General features: G+C 46.7%; 1 protein-coding gene across 5 annotated transcripts in view; it reads right to left on the bottom strand.

Moving 5' to 3' along the window:
* TNS1 (tensin 1) overlaps nt 1-21,276 on the bottom strand; it is a 688,885-nt gene that overhangs the window by 252,269 nt on the left and 415,340 nt on the right. For 4 of the 5 annotated variants that reach the window (XM_089683821.1, XM_089683822.1, XM_089683823.1 and 1 more), the window contains 4 exons: nt 15,702-15,743; nt 3,393-3,442; nt 641-812; nt 481-531 (listed from right to left, as the gene is read on the bottom strand). In XM_089683821.1, the coding sequence (XP_089539947.1) occupies nt 481-531; nt 641-812; nt 3,393-3,442; nt 15,702-15,743 (315 nt within the window). Of the gene's footprint in view, nt 1-480; nt 532-640; nt 813-3,392; nt 3,443-13,166; nt 13,268-15,701; nt 15,744-21,276 lie in introns of those variants that run through there. The other variant, XM_089683824.1, reaches the window with a different exon arrangement.

Consider the following 21,276-nt stretch of genomic DNA (forward strand, 5'->3'; position numbering starts at 1 on the left):
TCTACCAGAATATGGCTTCTTTAAGGTCTCATTTTACCAAAATATGGCTTTTACAAGGCCTTAATCCACTACAACGTAACTTCTATATATACCACGCCATGGCTCCTATCAGGTCTCATTCTACTAACATGACTACTATAAAAGTCTCGATCTACTACTAGATTACTTCTATAAGGCCTTACTCTACCACAATATGGTTGCTATCAGGACCCATTCTAGCACAGGATGACTTCTATCCGGCCTCAATTTACCACAACTTGGCTTCTACCAGAGCTCATTTTACCTCAACATAAACAACACAATCTTTTTCTGCCAGAACGTATCCTCCTCCAGGCCTCACTTTTACCAGAGGACCACACATACAGCCAGAGAATGGATTCCATTATGTCACAGTCTATCACATCATACTCTACAAGGCCAGATTTCATCAGGACTCAAAGAAAACACAAATTTGTTAACAGTCTCCATCGTAAATCTTACCTTGGAATGGAGTTTGTTGATATCATGTCTCCTCTCTGACAAATTAAAGATCTAAAACCATAAACAGAGAAAGGTTAAAGTTGACAGTTAGACACAGTGCTCAGGTCTACATTGAAGCCAGAGCTCTGCAATGAGAAATGTGGCACTTCTTGTTGCTCACCAGGTAATTGTCTCCATGTTTGGACTTCAGCATATGTGCCACCTCTTTAAGGTTCCGGCAGAAGGTGGCCTCCTCTGTCCCCGGGGAAAATGTGACGGAGATGATCCGCTCGGTGATGTAGGTGAGGTCGAGTTCGCAGCTGTCCTCCATGGTGTGAATAAAGCTAAAACTCCTGTAACAGCAGACAGGAAAAGCCACGTGAAATTCCACCCACCAAAATACAGAGCCAAAACATCTAAAATGGGGATGTTTTGCCTGTAAAAAGATTTGTAAAGCAATGCACATGTAGTGCTTGCGGTGTTATTGGACAGCATACGGGGGGGGGGGGGGCAAAGCTTTTAAAAAGCCTGCATTCCCACAGTGAGCAAATGTTCACTATGGTAGGCACCATAAGGTAAGCCTTTGAGGGCAGAAATATGGGGCATGCTCTTTCTGATGGATTTTTGAAAGTACCAGCTCCAAGTATAATGATCATCTTTGACCCTTTGTCATCTGTTGACCATTACTCAACAGCTCAGGTCTCTGCTCTACTCACCTGAACTCAATAATGGACTTTAAAGGAAGGCCAGAGCTTCAAGTATTTGCCCAGCAAACAGGTTTGTTTGCTTGCTCATTTTCTGGATAGAGGTCTGCCTATAGTTTTGACTGTGTTTGTACCTAGTTTGTCTTAGCCTAACCCTAATTTTTCAACACAGAGGAACCCATGAAATCTGTCCAATCTCAGGGAATCCCTGCTAAAAATGAATATAGCTACCACACATGATACATTAGTGTGATGGTCAGTGGGAGGAATGCTCCTTATACCTGTGGTCGTTGTGAAGAATTACCCCTTTAAAAGATAGATATAAAAAAATCAAAGGTTTCAGTGGGAACTTATCTGAGAGGCAGAAATAGCTCGTTGCAGAAGGAACCCCTAGCAACCTCTGGAGGAACCTGAGGGTTCCATGCAATCCCGGTTGAAAAACCCTGGCCTAACCTGATAATTGGTTTGTTACTCTTAGATTGTTCATCACTGCTCCATTCACATGATGGGAATCTGGACTCAGTTCCACTGCCCCTCCTCCAGAGAGGTCTAGAGCCTTGGACTCTGGACATCAGGTCTGCCAATTGTCTGCTACCTGCTCTGACCATCTGTCTGAGAACTTAAAACATGGGAGGTCAACCGAACTCTTCACAGACCTAAAATAAACCAGAAGAAGTCCGGCCCTATCCTGCAATGCTTATTCCAGGATCAACATGACAGCCCCAGAGGATGCCCCTTCACAAACAAGTCCAAAATGTTATGTCCTATAATTCTATTCCAACCAAATTCACTTTAAGGGTGACATGTTTCATGTGAATGTTGACATCCTGCCTGAATCCCAAAACATCTCCATAAACACGCTACTTTCCACAGAAAAACAAGCCAGTGCGTGATATGGGAATCACATGTGCTGGTCATATAAATGGGCTTCCTTCTCTCTTGAGTACTGTCCGTACTCAGGAAATTTCCATGCTGGATTCTAGAGGATCACATGGGGAAGGAGGTATGTGAGCGGCCTCACCCTGTGTACTGACACAGCAGCCAGGACACTGTGTTTCTGGAGTTATCTATGCTTCTGTATGTCGGACGAGGAAGTCTGTACTCTATATAAAAAAAAAAAGTGCCTGGTACTCTCCAACTAAAAGACTAACCTGCCTTAGTCTTACTGAATGATCTAAAAATCTGAATTGGTAATTTATATAAATGGCCACTAATTCATCCAGAGTAACCTATCCTTACATTGGTGGTTAGTGGGGAGAATGCCCTCAACATTGGTGGTCAGTGGGGAGAATGCCCCTTACATTGGGGGTCAGTGGGAAGAATGCTCTTTACATTGGGGGTCAGTGGGGAGAATGCCCCTTACATTGGTCAGTGGGAAGAATGCTCCATACATTGGTCAGTGGGAAGAATGCCCCTTTACATTGGTGGTCAGTGGGAAGAATGCCCCTTACATTGGTCAGTGAGAAGAATGCCCCTTTACATTGGTGGTCAGTGGGAAGAATGTCCCTTACATTGGTGGTCAGTGGGAAGAATGCTCCTTACATTGGGGGTCAGTGGGAAGAATGCCCCTTACATTGGAGGTCAATGGGGAGAATGCTCCTAACATTGGTGGTCAGTTCACAGAACGTCCCTTACATTGGTAATCAGTGTGAAGAATTCTCCTTGTTTTGGTGATCAGTGGGAAGAATGCCCCTTACATTGGTGGTCAGGGGGAAGAATGCCCCTTACATTGGTGGTCAGTGGGAAGAATGCTTCTTACATTGGTGGTCAGTGGGAAGAATGCTCCTTACATTAGTGGTAAGTGAGAAGAATGCCCCTTACATTGGAGGTCAATGGGGAGAATGTCCCTTACATTGGTGGTCAGTGGGAAGAATGCTCCTTACATTGGTGATCAGTGAGAAGAATGCTTCTTACATTGGTGGTCAGTGGGAAGAATGCCCCTTACATTGTTGGTCAGTGGGAAGAATGCCCCTTACATTGGAGGTCAGTTGGAAGAAGTAAGGAGTAAGAAGGAGTAAGAAGGAGGAGGAGAAGGAGGAGTAATGGGGGAGATTTACTAAAACTGGAGCGCACAGACCAACCAGCTTCTAATGTCAGCTTGTTCAGCTAAGCTTTGACAAAAAAAAAAACCTGGAATCTGATTGGCTACGATGCAGAGCTGTACCAGATTCTGTGTGCACCAGTTTTAGTAAATCTCCCCCATAATGTGCATGTGGCTACAAATCTTACCTTGATGGCCTGCGGCGGGATTGTGTACTCCTGGAGGACTTAGTGGAACCCTGTGGAAAAAAAAAATGTATCAAACAGGTTTATTTCTCAGAACATGTCTTCTTATTCACTAAGGCAAAGAGTATTGTAAAAAAAATGCACTCAATCACAGCAATAAACCAACCGCTGGTCCCGACTTGTCAAACTGCAATGGCACTGAAAGAGTACTAAAAATTGCCTTAAATGCTAAAAGAACATCAAATATTTTGACTGGGAGGCCAGTTTAGCATGCCTTAAGTGCAGGTGAAGGTGCGTTAAGTTTGATGAATTGGGGCCACTGTCTTCTCCCTACACCAAACTGATTAGTTACTGCACAGCTCCCTACAAGGACAGACAAAGACAATGGCCTTGGGAAGCATTGTATTCTGAGCTTACAGTTTGTCTTCCAGTCCTTGAAGCACTAAAGCTGGCCACACACGGATCAGAATTCGATCAGGTCAGCAGGCACCGGACAAATTTGAACCCATGTATGGACAGGCTGGTTGTACAGAAGATGATCTAGCAATCGACTTCTGTATACCCATCCTGTTGGATATTTCCCGCTCGATGGGCGCCACAGGCTATAGCCGGCTGCAATGATCAGTGGATTCTGAGGGCGGGGGAAACTCCCAGCTGTCAGAATACAATAGCTCAGCGGGGAGGATTCCCCCCATCTACATGGAGTGCGTGGATGGGGAATGTGAATATTTTTTTCTGCTCAACCTGCTTAATCTATGGGCTGCTTAAAAGATCTATGTATAGATCTATATTGAAAATCCTGCAAGACCGCTGTGCCAGTCTTGCATGAATACATCCATAATTAGACGTCATAATGCAGAATTATTCAGCCATTGACCTTTCTATGGTCTGTGCTGGTGCTCACTGCAAAAAAAAAAAAAAACAGCAACTGCACACAATGCATTTTCAACTAGCCGAGAGACCTGGAACACTATGGGGTGTATTTATCAAATATCTGCAGAGCAAAACTGCATCCTGCAAAACTCTATGTACATGCGTTCCATGCAAATTCTATGACCCCTCCTCTATTATAGAGAAGAGGAGATGAGGAGATGTTCTCTAGTCCTGTGCTAGGGTGACAACACTTGTTTGTGTTACTGGCTGATTTTATATAAGGGAGATCCAGTCATTGATCAGCCAAAAACATTATGACCAATGACAGGTAAAGTGAATGACAAGGACTGTGTCTTGTGACAATGGCACCTGAAAGTGGGTGGGATATATTAGGCAGCAAGTGAACATGTTGTTTCTGAAGTTGATGTGTTGAAAGCAGAAAAACATGGGCAAGTGTAAGGATTTGAGGGACTTTGACAAGGGCCAAATTGTAATGGCCAGACAACTGGGTCAGAGCAAGTCCAAAACTGCAGCTTTTATGGGATGTTCCCGGTCTGCAGGGGTCAGAACCGACCAAAAGTGGTCCAAGGAAGGAAAACAAGCGACAGGGTTATGAGCTGCCAAGGCTTACTGATGAAGGCTGGTCTGTGTAGTCTAATCCAGTAGAAGAGCTACTGGAGCTCAAATTGCGGACAAAGTTCATGCTGGTTCTGATAGCAAGGTGTCAGAACACACAGAGCATCGCAGTTTGTTGTGTATGGAGCTGTGTAGCCAAAACTGCAGCTCTTATGAGATGTTCCCGGTCTGCAGGGGTCAGAACCGACCAAAAGTGGTCCGAGGAAGGAAAACCAGCGACAGGGTTATGAGCTGCCAAGGCTCACTGATGAAGGCTGGTCTGTGTAGTCCAATCCAGTAGAAGAGCTACTGGAGCTCAAATTGCTGACAAAGTTCATGCTGGTTCTGATAGCAAGGTGTCAGAACACACAGAGCATCACAGTTTGTTGTGTATGGAGCGGTGTAGCCACAGACCTATCAGGGTGCCCATGCTGAGCCATGTCTACAGCCAAAAGCACCTGCATTGGGCACATGAGCATCAGAACTGGACCATGGAGCAATAGAAAAAGGTGGCCTGATCTGATTAATTCAACAATGGTTTGAGGAACACAGCAATGAGCTTGAGGTGTAGACTTGGACTCCAAATTCTCCAGATCTCATTCTAATTGAGAATCTGTGTGCTGTGCTGGAAAAAAAGTCTGACCCATGGAGGCGCCACCTTGCAACATACAGTTCTTAAAGGATCTGCTACTGACGGCTTGGTGCCAGATACCACAGCGTACCTTCAGAGGTCTAGTGGAACCCATGCCTCAATGGTTATGGTGGGTTCTCATAATGTTATGGCTGGTCGGTGTATCTAAGCCCTGATGAATGGCCTCCAAAAAAATGTTGGCTCTCCTGAGTGTGTTGGATTGACCATGGGCATGGGGCCCTTACTGCTTATAGAGAATAAACCTGACGGGGGAGGGGGGGTGTTGCCCTACGGCCCCTGCCCCACCCACAACAAAAACAACAATTGTTGACCCAAGTTACAGTTATCTAATTTTTTTTAATGAATTTAATCAGAGTCAGGGATATTTCCAGGCACAGTTCTCCAAGCCCTGGGGCTAAAAATGTTAAGAAGTTTGTTAGACACGCTCCGGATATTTACTAAACACATTCTTCTCCATGGATATGAACCCAGCAATGTCGCACTTGTCCGTATTTGTCACACTGAAGTTTTAGAATAACACACTAATGTCTCTATCATCCTGATCTGTATCCCATTATCTGGGGGTTTGCTAAGTGTTGGTATTCACGCTGCCTGGGCTGAGATTACTCCTCACCGCTCTGCGTCTTGTGGGTCTGTTGGGCAGTCAGGTCATACGAAGACCACCACCGGAAACCTGCCGTGTTGGTGACCCAACATCTCCTTGCCTGCCGAGTGACACCCTCATACCTGAAGTGTAGGACACCAACGTGGAGTATTGTGGTTTATTTTAGGGTTGGTGAACATTGGTGTCCAGGCCAAGTACAGCAGGTACATTCCATGAGGGGGTCTCCAAATGTTTCAGTACGAGAACCACAGTGTATAGTTTACAAATATTAGCAGCCTGAAAATAATCCCCTTTGGAGTGCCCCTTACATCAGAGATTCTCCATTATATCAGGGCCCCAACTGGATTCTTTTTTACATCAGGGTCCCTATAGAAGTCCTGTTTACAGAGGAGTCACCTTTAGATCTTTATCCTCATCAGAGTCCCCTTTACATCAAAATTCCCAAAAGAATACACCTTACATCAGCATACCCATTAAAGCCCCCCTCACATCAAAGTCACCATTAGAGTCCCCTTTAGATCAGGGTCCTCATCAGAGACCCCCCTTACATCAGGGTCCCCATCAGAGTCCCCCCCTTACATCAGGGTCCCCAGAGTCCCCCCCTCACATCAGAGTCCCCCCCTTACATCAGGGTCTCATCAAAGTCCCACTTACATCAGGGTCCCCTTCAGAGTTCCTCATCAGAGACCCCCCTTACATCAGGGTCCTCATCAGAGACCCCCCTTACATCAGGGTCCCCATCAGAGTCCCCCCCCTTACATCAGGGTCCCCATCAGGGCCCCCCTCACATCAGGGTCTTCATCAGAGTCCCCCCTTACATCAGGGTTCCCATTAGAGTCCCCACATACATCAGGGTCCCATCACAGTCCCACTTACATCAGTGTCCCCATCAGAGTCCCCCCTTACATCAGGGTTCCCATCAGAGTCCACCCCTTACATCAGGGTCCCCATCAGAGTCCCCCCTTACATCAGGGTCCCCAGAGTCTCCCCCTTACATCAGGGTCCCCATCAGAGTCCCCCCTCACATCAGGGTCCCCATCAGAGTTCCCCCTTATATCAGGGTCCCCATCAGAGTCCCCCCCTTACATCAGGGTCCCCATCAGAGTCCCCCCTCACATCAGGGTCCCCATCAGAGTTCCCCCTCACATCAGGGTTCCCATCAGAGTTCCCCCTCACATCAGGGTTCCCATCAGAGTCCCCCCTTACATCAGGGTCCCATCATAGTCCCACTTACATCAGGGTCCCCATCAGAGTACCCCCTTACATCAGGGTTCCCATCAGAGTCCCCCCTTACATCAGGGTCCCCATCAGAGTCCCCCCCTTCCATCAGGGTCCCCATCAGAGTCCCTCCTTACATCAGGGTCCCCATTAGAGTCCCCCTCACATCAGGGTCCCCACTTACATCAGGGTCCCATCACAGTCCCACTTACATCAGGGTCCCCATCAGAGGCCCCCTTTACATCAGGGTGCCCACCAGAGGCCCCCTTTACATCAGAGCCCCCATAAGAGGCCCCCTTTACACCAGGTTCCCCATCAGAGTCCGCATCAGGGTCCCCCTTACATCAGGGTACCCATCAGAGTCCCCCTTACATCAGAGTCCCCATCAGAAGCCCCCTTACATCAGAGTCCTGCTTACATCAGAGTCCCAATTGGTGTTCCACCTTACAGAATCTGGGTTCCATTTTCAGGGGGGGGGGGTGTTGAAGCGGAGACCATAGGCAGCCTCTGTTGACCTTATTCCTTATTCAATGCACATTGAAGATACGCCACTGACTGTAGCTACAAGACGTGCTGAAGCTTGCTAGCAGCTTGTTTAAAGTGGCAATCAGCACTCTCATTAGGATCTGTATTCAACGTTTAAAAATTGGAGGTGAATGGTACTTCATATTCTTTGTCGAAGCTTACTGTTCACACTGAACTGTACAAACTGAAGCATGTGTGAAACAGATCTAAAAGGGGATTTCTCCTCATTTTTGGATAATGTTTTTCTCACTTTCCAATACGTCTCTATAACAGAACGTGAATGGAAATCTCCCCTGAAGGAAACAGGCAGCAAAAGAAAAAACCCAATGGGGCTTGAACCCTTCACTAAGCTACCAAAAACTAAAAAATATATAGTGGCCAAAAGATTCCGACCTTCTCACTTGGCTTTTCAAGGACTCAGCTCTGCTAAGGGAGTCTTCTGCCACCTCCAGTACCACAAACACCCAAATGTTTCCATAGTTCTCCTGAATTACCATCAGACAGTTCTTCTCACCATCAGTCAGGAGGGGCGTATTTACCAAGCCACGGATGTCAGCGTTTTATGGTATCAAAGTGCCATAATTATGAACCCCCGAGAATAATGCTGGGTATACACACACAGGTTTTTTTCGTTCAACACCGAACGAAAAAAAAACAAGAAAAACTGACAGATCCGAGCATCAACACAATGATGGGAATGCAGGGATCTCACCCCACCATGCTATTCTACTCTGACAGTGGGGGTCCCCCCCCCTTCCCATTAGGAATACACAGATCACAGATCATTGGCTGCAAGTGCTAATAAAATGCTGGTTTTCAAGCAGGACCATTCAACAGAAGTTAGTTGGTAGATCAGCTTACACATGGAAGGAACCAGCTGAATTACCCGGCTGAAGTGTGTCAAAAATGTGACTCCCAGGTGTCAATGCGCCACAGTTGTGAACCCCAAGGGGTAGATTTACTAAAACTGGAGTATTCAGAATCTGGTGCAGTTGTACATGGCAGCCAATCAGCTTCTAACTTCAGCTTGTTCAATTAAGCTTTGACAATAAAACCTGGAAGCTGATTGGTTTCCATACAGAGCTGCACCAGATTTTGCACCATGCAGTTTTAACAAATCAACTCCCATGTTTCAATGAGCTGTGAACCCCAAGTGTCAATGTGCCAGAGTTGTGAACCCCAAGTGTCAATGTGCCAGAGTTGTGAACCCCAAGTGTCAATGTCCCAGAGTTGTGAACCCCAAGTGTCAGTGTGCCATAGATATGAACCCCAAGTGTCAATGTGCCAGAGTTGTGAACCCCAAGTGTCAATGTCCCAGAGTTGTGAACCCCAAGTGTCAATGTCCCAGAGTTGTGAACCCCAAGCGTCAAGGTCCCAAAGTTGTGAACCCCAAGTGTCAATGTCCCAGAGTTGTGAACCCCAAGTGTCAATGTCCCAGAGTTGTGAACCCCAAGTGTCAATGTCCCAGAGTTGTGAACCCCAAGCATCAATGTCCCAGAGTTGTGAACCCCAAGTGTCAATGTCCCAGAGTTGTGAACCCCAAGCATCAATGTCCCAGAGTTGTGAACCCCAAGTGTCAATGTCCCAGAGTTGTGAACCCCAAGCATCAATGTCCCAGAGTTGTGAACCCCAAGCATCAATGTCCCAGAGTTGTGAACCCCAAGTGTCAATGTCCCAAGTTATGAAGCCCAAGGGGCATATTTATCAAGCAGTGGATGTCAGTGTGTTATGGTATCAAGGTGTCATAGTTAAGGAACCCCAATAATAAATGTTTTGTACATGTGAACTCCAAGTGTCAATGTCCCATAGTTGTGAACCCCAAGTGTCAATTTGTCAGAGTTGTGAACCTTAAAGGGCATATTTATCAAACCACGGATGTAAAGTGTGTTGTGTTATCAAGGTGTCAGTTCTGGACCTCAAGTAATAAGGGGGTCGTACATGTGAACCCCAATTGTCAATGTGCCAGAGTTGTGAACCCTAAGGGGCATATTTATCAAGCAGTGGATGTCAGTGTGTTATGGTATCAAGGTGTTATAGTTATGGAACCCCAATAATAAATGTTTCGTACATGTGAACCCCAAGTGGCATTGTGCCATAGTTGTGAACCCTCATGGGCATATTTAGCACCAATGGATGCCAGTGTGTTAAGACATCAGTGTCATAGTGGTGTACCAGATAACTTTAGTCATGGTTATGGACCCCCAATATTAGGTGTGCCACATATGTGAACCCTAAGAGTCAATGTGCCATAGTTGTGATCCCTAAGGGGCATATTTATCAAGCTGCAAATGTCAAGTGTGTTGTGGTATCAGGATATCAAATTTATGTACCCCCAATAAAAAATGTGTCATACATGTGAACCTCAACTGTCAACATACTATAGTTGTGAACCCCAAGTGTCAATGTGTCAGAATTATAAACCCCAAGGGGCATATTACCAAGCAGTGGATGTCAGTGTGTTATGGCATCAGGGTATCATAGTTATGGACCCTCAATAATAAATGTGTCATACATGTGAACTGCAAGTGTCAATGTCCCATAGTTGTGAACCCCAAGCGTCAATTTGTCAGAGTTGTGAACCCCAAGTGTCAATGTGCCATAGTTGTGAACCCCAAGCGTCAATTTGTCAGAGTTGTGAACCCCAAGTGTCAATGTCCCAGAGTTGTGAACCCCAAGTGTCAATTTGTCAGAGTTGTGAACCCCAAGAGTCAATGTCCCAGAGTTGTAAACCCCAAGTGTTAATTTGTCAGAGTTGTGAACCCCAAGCGTCAATGTCCCATAGTTGTGAACCCCAAGCGTCAATGTCCTATAGTTGTGAACCCCAAGCATCAATGTGCCAGAGTTGTGAACCCCAAGCATCAATTTGTCAGAGTTGTGAACCCCAAGTGTCAATGTCCCATAGTTGTGAACCCCAAGTGTCAATTTGTCAGAGTTGTGAACCCCAAGCGTTAATGTCCCATAGTTGTGAACCCCAAGTGTCAATGTCCCATAGTTGTGAACCCCAAGTGTCAATTTGTCAGAGTTGTGAACCTTACAGGGCATATTTATCAAGCCACGGATGTAAAGTGTTATCAAGGTGTCAGTTCTGGACATCAAGTAATAAAGGGGTCGTACATGTGAACCCCAAGTGTCAATGTGCCCTAGTTGTGAACGCCCTAAGGGGCGTATTTATCAAGCCATGAATGTCAGCATGTTATAGTATCAGGGTGCCATAGTTGTGAACCCCAAGTGTCAATTTGTCAGAGTTGTGAACCTTAAAGGGCATATTTATCAAGCCACGGATGTAAAGTGTTATCAAGGTGTCAGTTCTGGACATCAAGTAATAAGGGGGTCGTACATGTGAACCCCAAGTGTGAATGTGCCCTAGTTGTGAACGTATCAGGGTGTCATAGTTATGGACCCCAAATGTTAATAAGTCATAGCTATGGACTCCTAAGAATAGGGGCGTCATAGTTGTGGACCCCATTTGCAATGTCCCATATTGTGAACCCTAAGGGGCATATTTACAAAGCAGTGAATGTGACATGTACCAAATATACACTGCTTGTAAATGACTCTCACTTAAATCACATACACCTGGAAAATCCACCTGCAGTGAACGCTTGGTGAATGTTAGATTCACAGCTTTAAGGAGATCAAGCTTGAGATGGGTCAAGGAAATTGAAAGTTTGCATTTCCAAGAAAATTCAGGAAAAATAAGGAGATTTCAGTGAAATTTTCCATTCTAGCTAATGACTTGGAGTCTAAATGATGTCCTTGTTGCCCATCTCAGAAACTTGGAAGGGATTTTGACTTTTCTTTAGGGCTCGTTACCATCAGCAGGCGTGCACACTAGCGTGCATTGTTCATACGCTCTGCGAGGTGATTTTACTTTAACTTTGCCTAAATGACACTTCATGTGACTATTGTAGTGCAATGCAGTCCAAAGCTTGCACTCTTCATCTGACCACAACACCCCATCATAACTCATTGGAGTGATCAGGAGGTCCTATACAAGGCAAGGCTTGATATATTATTCCAAAAACTAACAAACAAAACCAGCGCTCAAATCTTCATGCAGACTAGGAGGAATTCAGAATGCCAAACGGGGAGTAGCAGCCCTTCAAAGATCGGGAAACTGGATATTTGATGAACAAATGCAAAAAGGTGCACACTCTCATTGTGCATCACCGTGGTACACCGCGTGTTTATTGTGAAATCAAATAGATATATACTCACAAACCAAAGGAAAATATAGGTAGAATAGGTGGCCGGCAATGGGAGGCACAGTGGCTTAATGGTTAGCACGTCACCTTGCAGTAAATGGGTTATGGGTTTGATTCCCGACCACGGCGCCTCCTGCATGGAGTTTGCATGTTCTCCCTGTGCTTGCGTGGGTTTCCTCCGGGTACTGCGGTTTCCTCCCACACTCCAAAGACATGCTGGTAGGTGAATTGGCTCCTGTCTAAATTGTCCCTAGTATGTGTATGTATGAATGTAAGTTATAGGGACCTTAGATTGTACGCCCCTTGAGGGTTAGGGACCTTAGATTGTACACCCCTTGAGGGTTAGGGACCTTAGATTGTACACCCCTTGAGGGTTAGGGACTGATGTGAATGTACAATATATATGTAAAGCGCTGCATAAATTGACAGCGCTATATAAGTACCTTAAATAAATAAATACAATGCTGTGCCCAAAATATGGATAGGCTGATGTGTTTCGGGAGACAAACCCCCTTCTTCAGAGCTTTAAAAAAAAAAAGCTCTGAAGAAGGGGGTTCGTCTCCCGAAACGCGTCAGTCTATCCCTATTTTGGGAACAGCATTGTATTGGACTGCCATTGCGGACCACCTATTCTGCCTATATTTTCCTTTGGTTTGTGAGTATATATCTATTTGATTCCACAATAAACACGCGGTGTACCACGAGGATGCACGGTGAGAGTGCGCCCCTTTTTGCTTTTGTTCATTTGGTATAGTATTGTTCAATGTGGGGTTGGTGTGAACAAGACCATAAAGGACACACCTTGAGCTCCCCTTGCTTGGCTCTCCCAGCTCTGTTTGCAGCAAAAACTGACTAAAGTTTCAGAATAAGCCGATACAGGGGCGGACTGACAACTCAAGGGGCCCCCGGGCAATAGGGGATCATGGGGCCTCTGTGTCCTTGCCAAAACTCAAAAAAGCCTATGAAAAAGGTACCAGGGGCATCTCATGGGGCCCCCTACTGACCACGGGCCCTCAGGCAATGCCCTAGTTTCCAAATGGTCAGTCCGCCCCTGAGCCGTTAATAGCCGGGTCTTGGTGACTTACCTGCGAGAAACTGAACGTGCGCATAAAACGCCTCCAAGGCTTCATGGTAGCCATGGTGGAACCCACAAAGCTCTCAATTCCAATCGATTCCACGTAAGCAGTAGACCTGACCTCAGATCTGTCGCTTTCTTCTACTCCGGGGACATTATTGTGGTGAATAGTTATTCCTCCAAGTCATGAAATGACTTATGAATGCAGCTTAAACCAAGGGCACGCCGCCTCTCCTCCCTTCTCCCCACAAGCGGAGGGTCAGCCACTTATCAGCTGATGTGAATAACAGCCGCATTAACCCTTCACCGTGCTGATAGTCACCAAAACACAACTGATGGATTACATCACCATCGGAGGCTGGGATCTGCAGGCGCTGGGATTCACAAATCATTTTATATATACAGAGCTGCCTGCACACAATCTTTTCTAACAATCCAAGGTTCTTGTGCTTCGGTTGGGATCAGGGGTGGACTGACAACTCATGGGGCCCCTGGGCAATAGGGGATCATGGGGCCCTTGTGTTCTCGCCCACACTCAAAAAAGCCTATGAAAAAGCCAATGAAAGGTACCAGGGGCATCTCATGGGGCCCCCTACTAAGCCTGGGCCCCCGGGCAGTGTCCGAGTGCTTGAATGGTCAGTCCGCCCCTGGTTGGGATACATTTTTGCACAACGTCCGCACACGCAGAATTCTTGAAAACGACAACTCGGCACAAACTGTGCGTAAAACAAAATGCAAAAAAAAAAAATCGCTTCGGCTAGTTTCAAGGGTTTCAGCTCATATAAGGGCTCATTCACACTTGACTTCATTTCTAACTCTTGCCAAACGCCCCCGATAGCGTTTCACAGGCGTTAGGCGTTTGGGAAGCGTTTTTAATGCTCCTCAAACGCTCCCAAAACGCCCTATGCGGTTTTGCGGCGGTTGATAGGCGTTTGCCAAGCATTAAAACCGCACCACAAACTCCTATAATGAAGTTAAATGGTATTAACGCTCCGCAACCTCCTCGCAACCGCACAGGCCTGCCAGGCGTTTGCGGAGCGGCACCATAGACTTGAATGGGAGGCTTCAACTCCTCCTGACTCGACACGAGGCGTCAGTTTTGCCGCAACGCAATGCGATGCTAACGCTTCAGTGTAAACGGCACCTTGTGCTGCCATGTGCTGAATTTTCTTAGGCGTTTGAAAAGCGTTAAAAACGTTTCCTAAACGCCTGTCTGACGCCTGCTGACGAAGCTACTATAAACGTAGCTTAATGCCGGCCACAGACGGTTTGAAAATCGGACGATTTTTCATCCGAAAGATTAATCGGCCGATTTTCGCACTGTTAATGGGTTAATTCGTCGGCAGGTTTTTCGCGTTTTTTTCCACTTTTGGATTATCGGTCATGTTGGAAAATTCGTGGAAAGCGACCGATTTTTGCATCAATGATGGTCAAATCGTACGATCGTTTTTACGAAAAAAATATGCGCATGGGTCCTTCTCTGCAGAATGATGGCAGGGGACAGGCTTTTCTACTCCGTCTGTGGCTAGAGCTCTCCGATCTGCAGGGAGCGTACGTTTTGCTGACTGTAGGGCTATATATCTGACTCAGCATGTGGAGTGTCAGACCTCTGCAGAGAGACCACTGCTTCTCCACAGGGTCCTTCTCTGCAGAATGCTGGCAGAGGACAGGCTTTTCTACTCTGTGGCTAGAGCTCTCCGATCTGCAGGGAGCATACGTTTTGCTGACTGTGGAGCTATAGCTCTGACTCAGCATGTGGAGTGTCAGACCTCTGCAGAGAGACCACTGCTTCTCCACAGGGTCCTTCTCTGCAGAATGCTGGCAGGGGACAGGCTTTTCTACTCTGTGGCTAGAGCTCTCCGATCTGCAGGGAGCATACGTTTTGCTGACTGTAGGGCTATATATCTGACTCAGCAAGTGGAGTGTCAGACCTCTGCAGAGAGACCACTGCTTCTCCACAGAGGGTTCATATCTGCGGAATGATGGCAGGGGACAGGCTTTTCTACTCTGTGGCTAGAGCTCTCTGATCTGCAGGGAGCATAAGTTTTGCTGACTGTGGAGCTATAGCTCTGACTCAGCATGTGGAGTGTCAGACCTCTGCAGAGAGACCACTGCTTCACCACAGGGTCCTTCTCTGCAGCATGCTGGCAGAGGACAGGTTTTCTGCTCAGGCTTTTTCATGTACCCAGACTGTATGTAGTTGATTTAGGATCCATTCACACCTGTGTGACACCAAAGCTGCACGATTTCCTGAGCGTCTTTACACTCTCTGGCACCAAGTCACGTCAAAGTCCCTTCGGAGTCGTGCAGGAACCTTTTCAAAGTCGCTACGACTTTAAGTTGCACAGATCCCAACGGGCGACATTGAAAACAGAGGGATTTGACTTGTCATGCGACCTTAAGTGTCCAAAGTCGTATGACGAATTGCAGAAGTGTGAACGGAGCCTTGAAGTGAATGATAAATTAGGCTATAAAGGAAAATTTATAAAGATAATTTATTTTATCACATTTTTTTTTTTTCTTAATAACACGGGTTCATACTCACTGTGGTGTCTACATGCTTCTGTGGACTCTCTGCGTTGGATGGCTGAAATGAAACGAAAGACATTATATTACAAGGATGGCAGAGAGAGGCAAGGACATGGGGTGCAACTTAGAGGGGAACTCCAGACCAAACAATTTACTGCTGTTTTAGTGGGGAATGGCTATAACCTTTTTCAAGTTACAGTGTGTGTCCCTATTGGGAAGGTTTCCCTTCATTTCCTGTATCAGTGACACAGAAACAGGAAATGATGGAATATCTCTACAACGGGGACGCAAATAGCAATATACACCTGACAGAGGCTCTTACATTTCTTTCTTCTTTCAAAACCCAGAAGGTCGTTTTACCCATCAGTGCAGTATAATTGCAGTGCTGGAACTCAGCACCCCTCTGCCACTCTACACCGTGTCCGAAATCCCAGCTCCTACAGGATCCCAGAGACAACTATGAGTGTGCTTGTGTCTGAAATCCCAGCTCCTGCAGGATCCCGGAGACAACTATGTGAGGGTGCTTGTGTCCCGAATCCCGGCTCCTACAGGATCCCGGAGACAACTATGTGAGGGTGCTTGTGTCTGAAATCCCGTCTCCTACAGGATCCCGGAGACAACTATGTGAGGCTGCTTGTGTCCGAAATCCCGGTTCCTACAGGATCCCGGAGACAACTATGTGAGGGTGCTTGTATCCGAAATCCCGACTCCTACAGGATCCAGGAGACATCTATGTGAGGGTGCTTGTGTCTGAAATCCCGGCTCCTACAGGATCCAGGAGACATCTATGTGAGGGTGCTCATGTCCAAAATCCCGGCTCCTACAGGATCCCAGAGACATCTATGTGAGGGTGCTTGTGTCCGAAATCCCGGTTCCTACAGGATCCCAGAGACAACTATGTGAGGGTGCTTGTATCCGAAATCCCGACTCCTACAGGATCCAGGAGACATCTATGTGAGGGTGCTTGTGTCTGAAATCCCGGCTCCTACAGGATCCCAGAGACATCTATGTGAGGGTGCTCATGTCCAAAATCCCGGCTCTTACAGGATCCCAGAGACATCTATGTGAGGGTGCTTGTGTCTGAAATCCCGGCTCCTACAAGATCCAGGAGACATCTATGTGAGGGTGCTTGTGTCTGAAATCCCGGCTCCTACAGGATCCCAGAGACATCTATGTGAGGGTGCTCATGTCCAAAATCCCGGCTCCTACAGGATCCCAGAGACATCTATGTGAGGGTGCTTGTATCCGAAATCCCGACTCCTACAGGATCCAGGAGACATCTATGTGAGGGTGCTTGTGTCTGAAATCCCGGCTCCTACAGGATCCCAGAGACATCTATGTGAGGGTGCTCATGTCCAAAATCCCGGCTCCTACAGGATCCCAGAGACATCTATGTGAGGGTGCTTGTATCCGAAATCCCGACTCCTACAGGATCCAGGAGACATCTATGTGAGGGTGCTTGTGTTCGAAATCCCGACTCCTACAGGATCCCAGAGACAACTATGTGAGGATGCTTGTGTCAGAAATTCCAGGTCCTGCAGGATCCTGGAGACATGACAACTATGTGAGGGTGCCTATGTCTGAAATTCCAGTTCCTACAGGATCCCGGAGACAATTATGAGGGTGCTTGTGTCTGAAATCCTGGCTCCTACAGGATCCCAGAGACAACTATGTGAGGATGCTTGTGTCTGAAATCCCGGGTCCTGCAGGATCCCGGAGACATGACAACTATGTGAGGGTGCTTGCGTCCGAAATCCCGGCTCCTGCAGGATCCCAGAGACAACTATGAGGGTGCTTGCGTCCGAAATCCCGGCTCCTGCAGGATCCCGGAGACAACTATGAGGGTGCTTGTGTCCGAAATCCCGGCTCCTACAGGATCCTGGAGACAACTATGTGAGGGTGCTTGTGCCTTTAAAGCTGAACTCCAGGGATTATATATCATTGGAATACATTGTTCATATATTTTTATACAACTACATCAGTATTCAGTAGAGATATATTATTCAACCAGTAGGTGGCAGTGTTTATAATTTTGTAGCTGCATCTATGATTAAACTCTATGTCTTTTCTCTACAATAAAGTTCCTGTTTCCTGTTTGCAGAAAAGCAGCAGGGCTTCCTGTGGGGATATATACAGATTTTCTAACATATATTTTGCATACCTACTTTGGTCCAGCTTGGCCTAATGTAAGTGTGCATATGTGATACCTGATTGGTCTCTATGGAAGCTGTAAATTGCTACAGTAGTCTGAGCTACTACAGAGAGGATCTCCCCTTCTGTCATTTTAGGTAGACGATCGTTCTGCCCAACTGTGCCAGCATAATTGTAGTACTTGAACATGGAGAGTGTTCCGCTACTCAGCACCCCACTGCCACTCTACACCGTGTCCGAAATCCCGGGACCCAACCTATAGGATTGACATCTACGTGAGGGGGTGTGTGCCTTTAAAGCTGAACTCAATACATGATATCATTTTGCCTGCTCAACTAGGCCAGCTTGGAATCAATCATATGCCATACCTGATTGGCCTTTGTGGAAGCTCATGCTACTATAGTGATGGCTGGGTATCGAGCCAATGAATGCAATGTATCCTATGATTGGAAGAGGGGCAAGACGTGATTTCATGATCTCCACCTCATCCAATCAGAGAATGCTTTGCATTGACTGAGAAAAATGCAAGATGTTCTCTGAATGGTGGCTGTGCCATGCAAATGATCTTTTGTGGTTGCTATGATGAAGACACTGAAGACTGGGGCCATCACTGTAGTAGCTCGGGCTACTATGGTGATCTACAGCTTCTCCCGAGTCAAGTCTGGTAGTGCCAGGGGCGGACTGACAACTCATGGGACAACCGGGCAATAGGGGATCATGGAGCCCCTGTGTCCTCGCTCACCCAAAAAAGCCTATGAAAAAGGTACCGGGGCATCTCATGGGGCCCCCTACTGACCCCGGGCCCTCGGGCAGTGCCGAATGGTCAGTCCACCTCTGGTAGCACATATATATATAATACATTGGGCCAAGCTGGACCAATGTAAGTATACAAAGTTTATTATTCCTGGAGTTCATCTTTAAGTAGCTCAGGCGACTACAGCGATTTACAGCTTCCACCGAGGCCGATCAGCCGTCACATGCTTACATCGAGCCAAGCTGGACAAACAAAATGTATGTGTATGTAAAATATACACTGATCAGCCACAACATTATGATCAGGAAAAGTGAATATTATTATCTCATTACAATGGTATCTGAAAGTGGGCGGGATATATTAGGCAGCAAGTGAACAAGTGAAGTCACTGAAGTCGATGTGGTGAAAGCAGAAAAAAAAAAATGGACAAGCGTAAGGATTTGAGGGACTTTGACAAGGGTCAAATTGTAATGGCTAACCGACTGGGTCAGAGGAACTCCAAAACTGCAGCTCCTGTGGGAATTTCATGGTCTGCTGGGGTCAGGACTGGCCAAAAGTGGTCCAAAAAAAGGAAAAATGGTGACAGGGTCATGGGCGGCCAAGGCTCACTGATACCCATGGGCTGGGGAGGCTGGTCTGTGTAGTACAATCCAATAGAAGAGCTACTGGATCTCAGATTAATGAAAAAGTGAATGCTGGTTCTGATAGAAAGGTGTCAGAACACACAGGGCATCACAGTTTGTTGTGTGTGGAGACCAGTCAGGGAGCCCATACTGACCCATGTCTACAGCCAAAAGCGCCTACAATGGGCACATGAGCATCAGAACTGGACCACTAAGCAATGGAAGAAGGTGGCCTGGTCTGAAAAATTCAGGAATGGTTTGTGGAACACAACAATGCGTTGAAGGTGTTGACTTGGCCCCCAAATTCTCAATGCAATCAAGCATCTGTGGGCTGTGCTGGAAAAGCACGTTTGATCCATGGAGACCCCACCTCCCAACTTACTGGACTTAAAGGGTTTGCTACTGACGGCTTGATGCCAGATACCACAGCGTACCTCCGAAGGTCTAGTGAAGTCCACCATGACTCGATGGGTTATGGTGGGTGGTCATAATGGCTGATCGGTGTGTATCGTCGCTCGAGTTCACCTTTATAGACACAAGCGACCTCACATAGTTATCAGTCTCCTGGATCCTGCTGGAAGGTACCAGGATTTTGGACAACCTGCAGAGTGCAAGCCGGGTGCTGAGCACAGGAGCGCACTCGATGTTCCAGCACTGCCATTGTGGCGGCACCGCTGGGCAGAGCCAGGGGCGGACTGACAACTCATGGGGCTCCCAGGCAATAGGGGATCATGGGGCCCCTGTGTCCTCGCCCACACCCAAAAAAGCCTATGAAAAAGCCAATGAAAGGTACCAGGGGCATCTCATGGGGCCCCCTTCTGACCCCGGGCCCTCGTGCAGTGCCCGAGTGCTTGAATGGTCAGTCCGCCCCTGGGCAGAGCGATCTCCTATGTACGGTTACAGCATAGTTCCAGCCCGATGGAAGGGGAAGTATCGCTGGAGTTCACCTTTAAGTGAATTTCATATTACAGTTCAGCTTACTAAAGTCATGAAAAAATGACTGAAACCTCAAAGTAAGCTGGTAGCCTCCATGTTTCTGAAGGCCCCACCACACTCCGATCCTACAGAAATGACCATATTAGCGGAGCTTGTATACAGGACACAACTCTTGCAGCAGCCTCCAGTGCTAGATAAGAATTTGCCGTTTTCTCCTTTTTTGGTTCCGTGTACATTGGACGTTTACCAGCAGATTATCGATGTAATACCTCTCAGGACATTTCTACTAATCTTCACATGAGAACAAAGGCAGAATTACCAAAGAAGGGAGCTTTCCGAACAGGATGAGCCGACAGCACAAAGATGGACCGCTTTCCATTCTGTAACCAAGAATTGTATCTCCACCCAGGACAAGGAATGTAACAAATTGCCGTCCTAAGGGCCCATGTACACTGCAGCTACTCACGTTTAGGAGCTGTTATGCGTTTGTTTCAGCAGCCCCTGAACTCTCCATAATGTTTTCCTATGTGTCCATGTACACATCATCGTTTACAGGCATTTGAGTTTACAGTCGTTTTTTTGAACGCACCAAACTTGCGTTCAGCAGTCAATTTTATCAGCGTTTCAAATGCAAAATACTTGTAAACGCAGCAAATTGCGTTTATATGCATTTGCGTTTGAAACTCTTCCAGTTCCCGCTGCTGTCCAGAGCCTTTTTTCATCATGAAAAATGCATGCAAAGCGTGGGCGGCACAGTGGCTTAGTGGTTAGCACGTCTGCCTTGCAGTAAATGGGTCAGATTCCCGACCATGGCGTCTCCTGCATGGAGTTTGCATGTTCTCCCTGTGCTTGCGTGGGTTTCCTCCCACACCCCAAAGACAAGCTGGTAGGTTAATTGGATCCTGTCTAAATTGTCCCTAGTATGTATATGTATGAATGTGAGTTAGGGACCTTAGATTGTACACCCCTTGAGGGTTAGGGACTGATGTGAATGTACAATATATATGTAAAGAGCTGCGGAAATTGACGGCGCTATATAAGTACCTGAAATAAATAAAGCGTTTTCAAGGTGCTCAGATGCACAAAACACTGAACACAGGATGTTCCTACCAAGCTTGTCACACATT

This window comes from Staurois parvus, unplaced genomic scaffold (genome assembly GCF_062004578.1).
Source record: "Staurois parvus isolate SC_StPar_1 unplaced genomic scaffold, SC_StPar_1.0 ptg000323l, whole genome shotgun sequence".
Lineage (NCBI taxonomy): Eukaryota > Metazoa > Chordata > Amphibia > Anura > Ranidae > Staurois > Staurois parvus.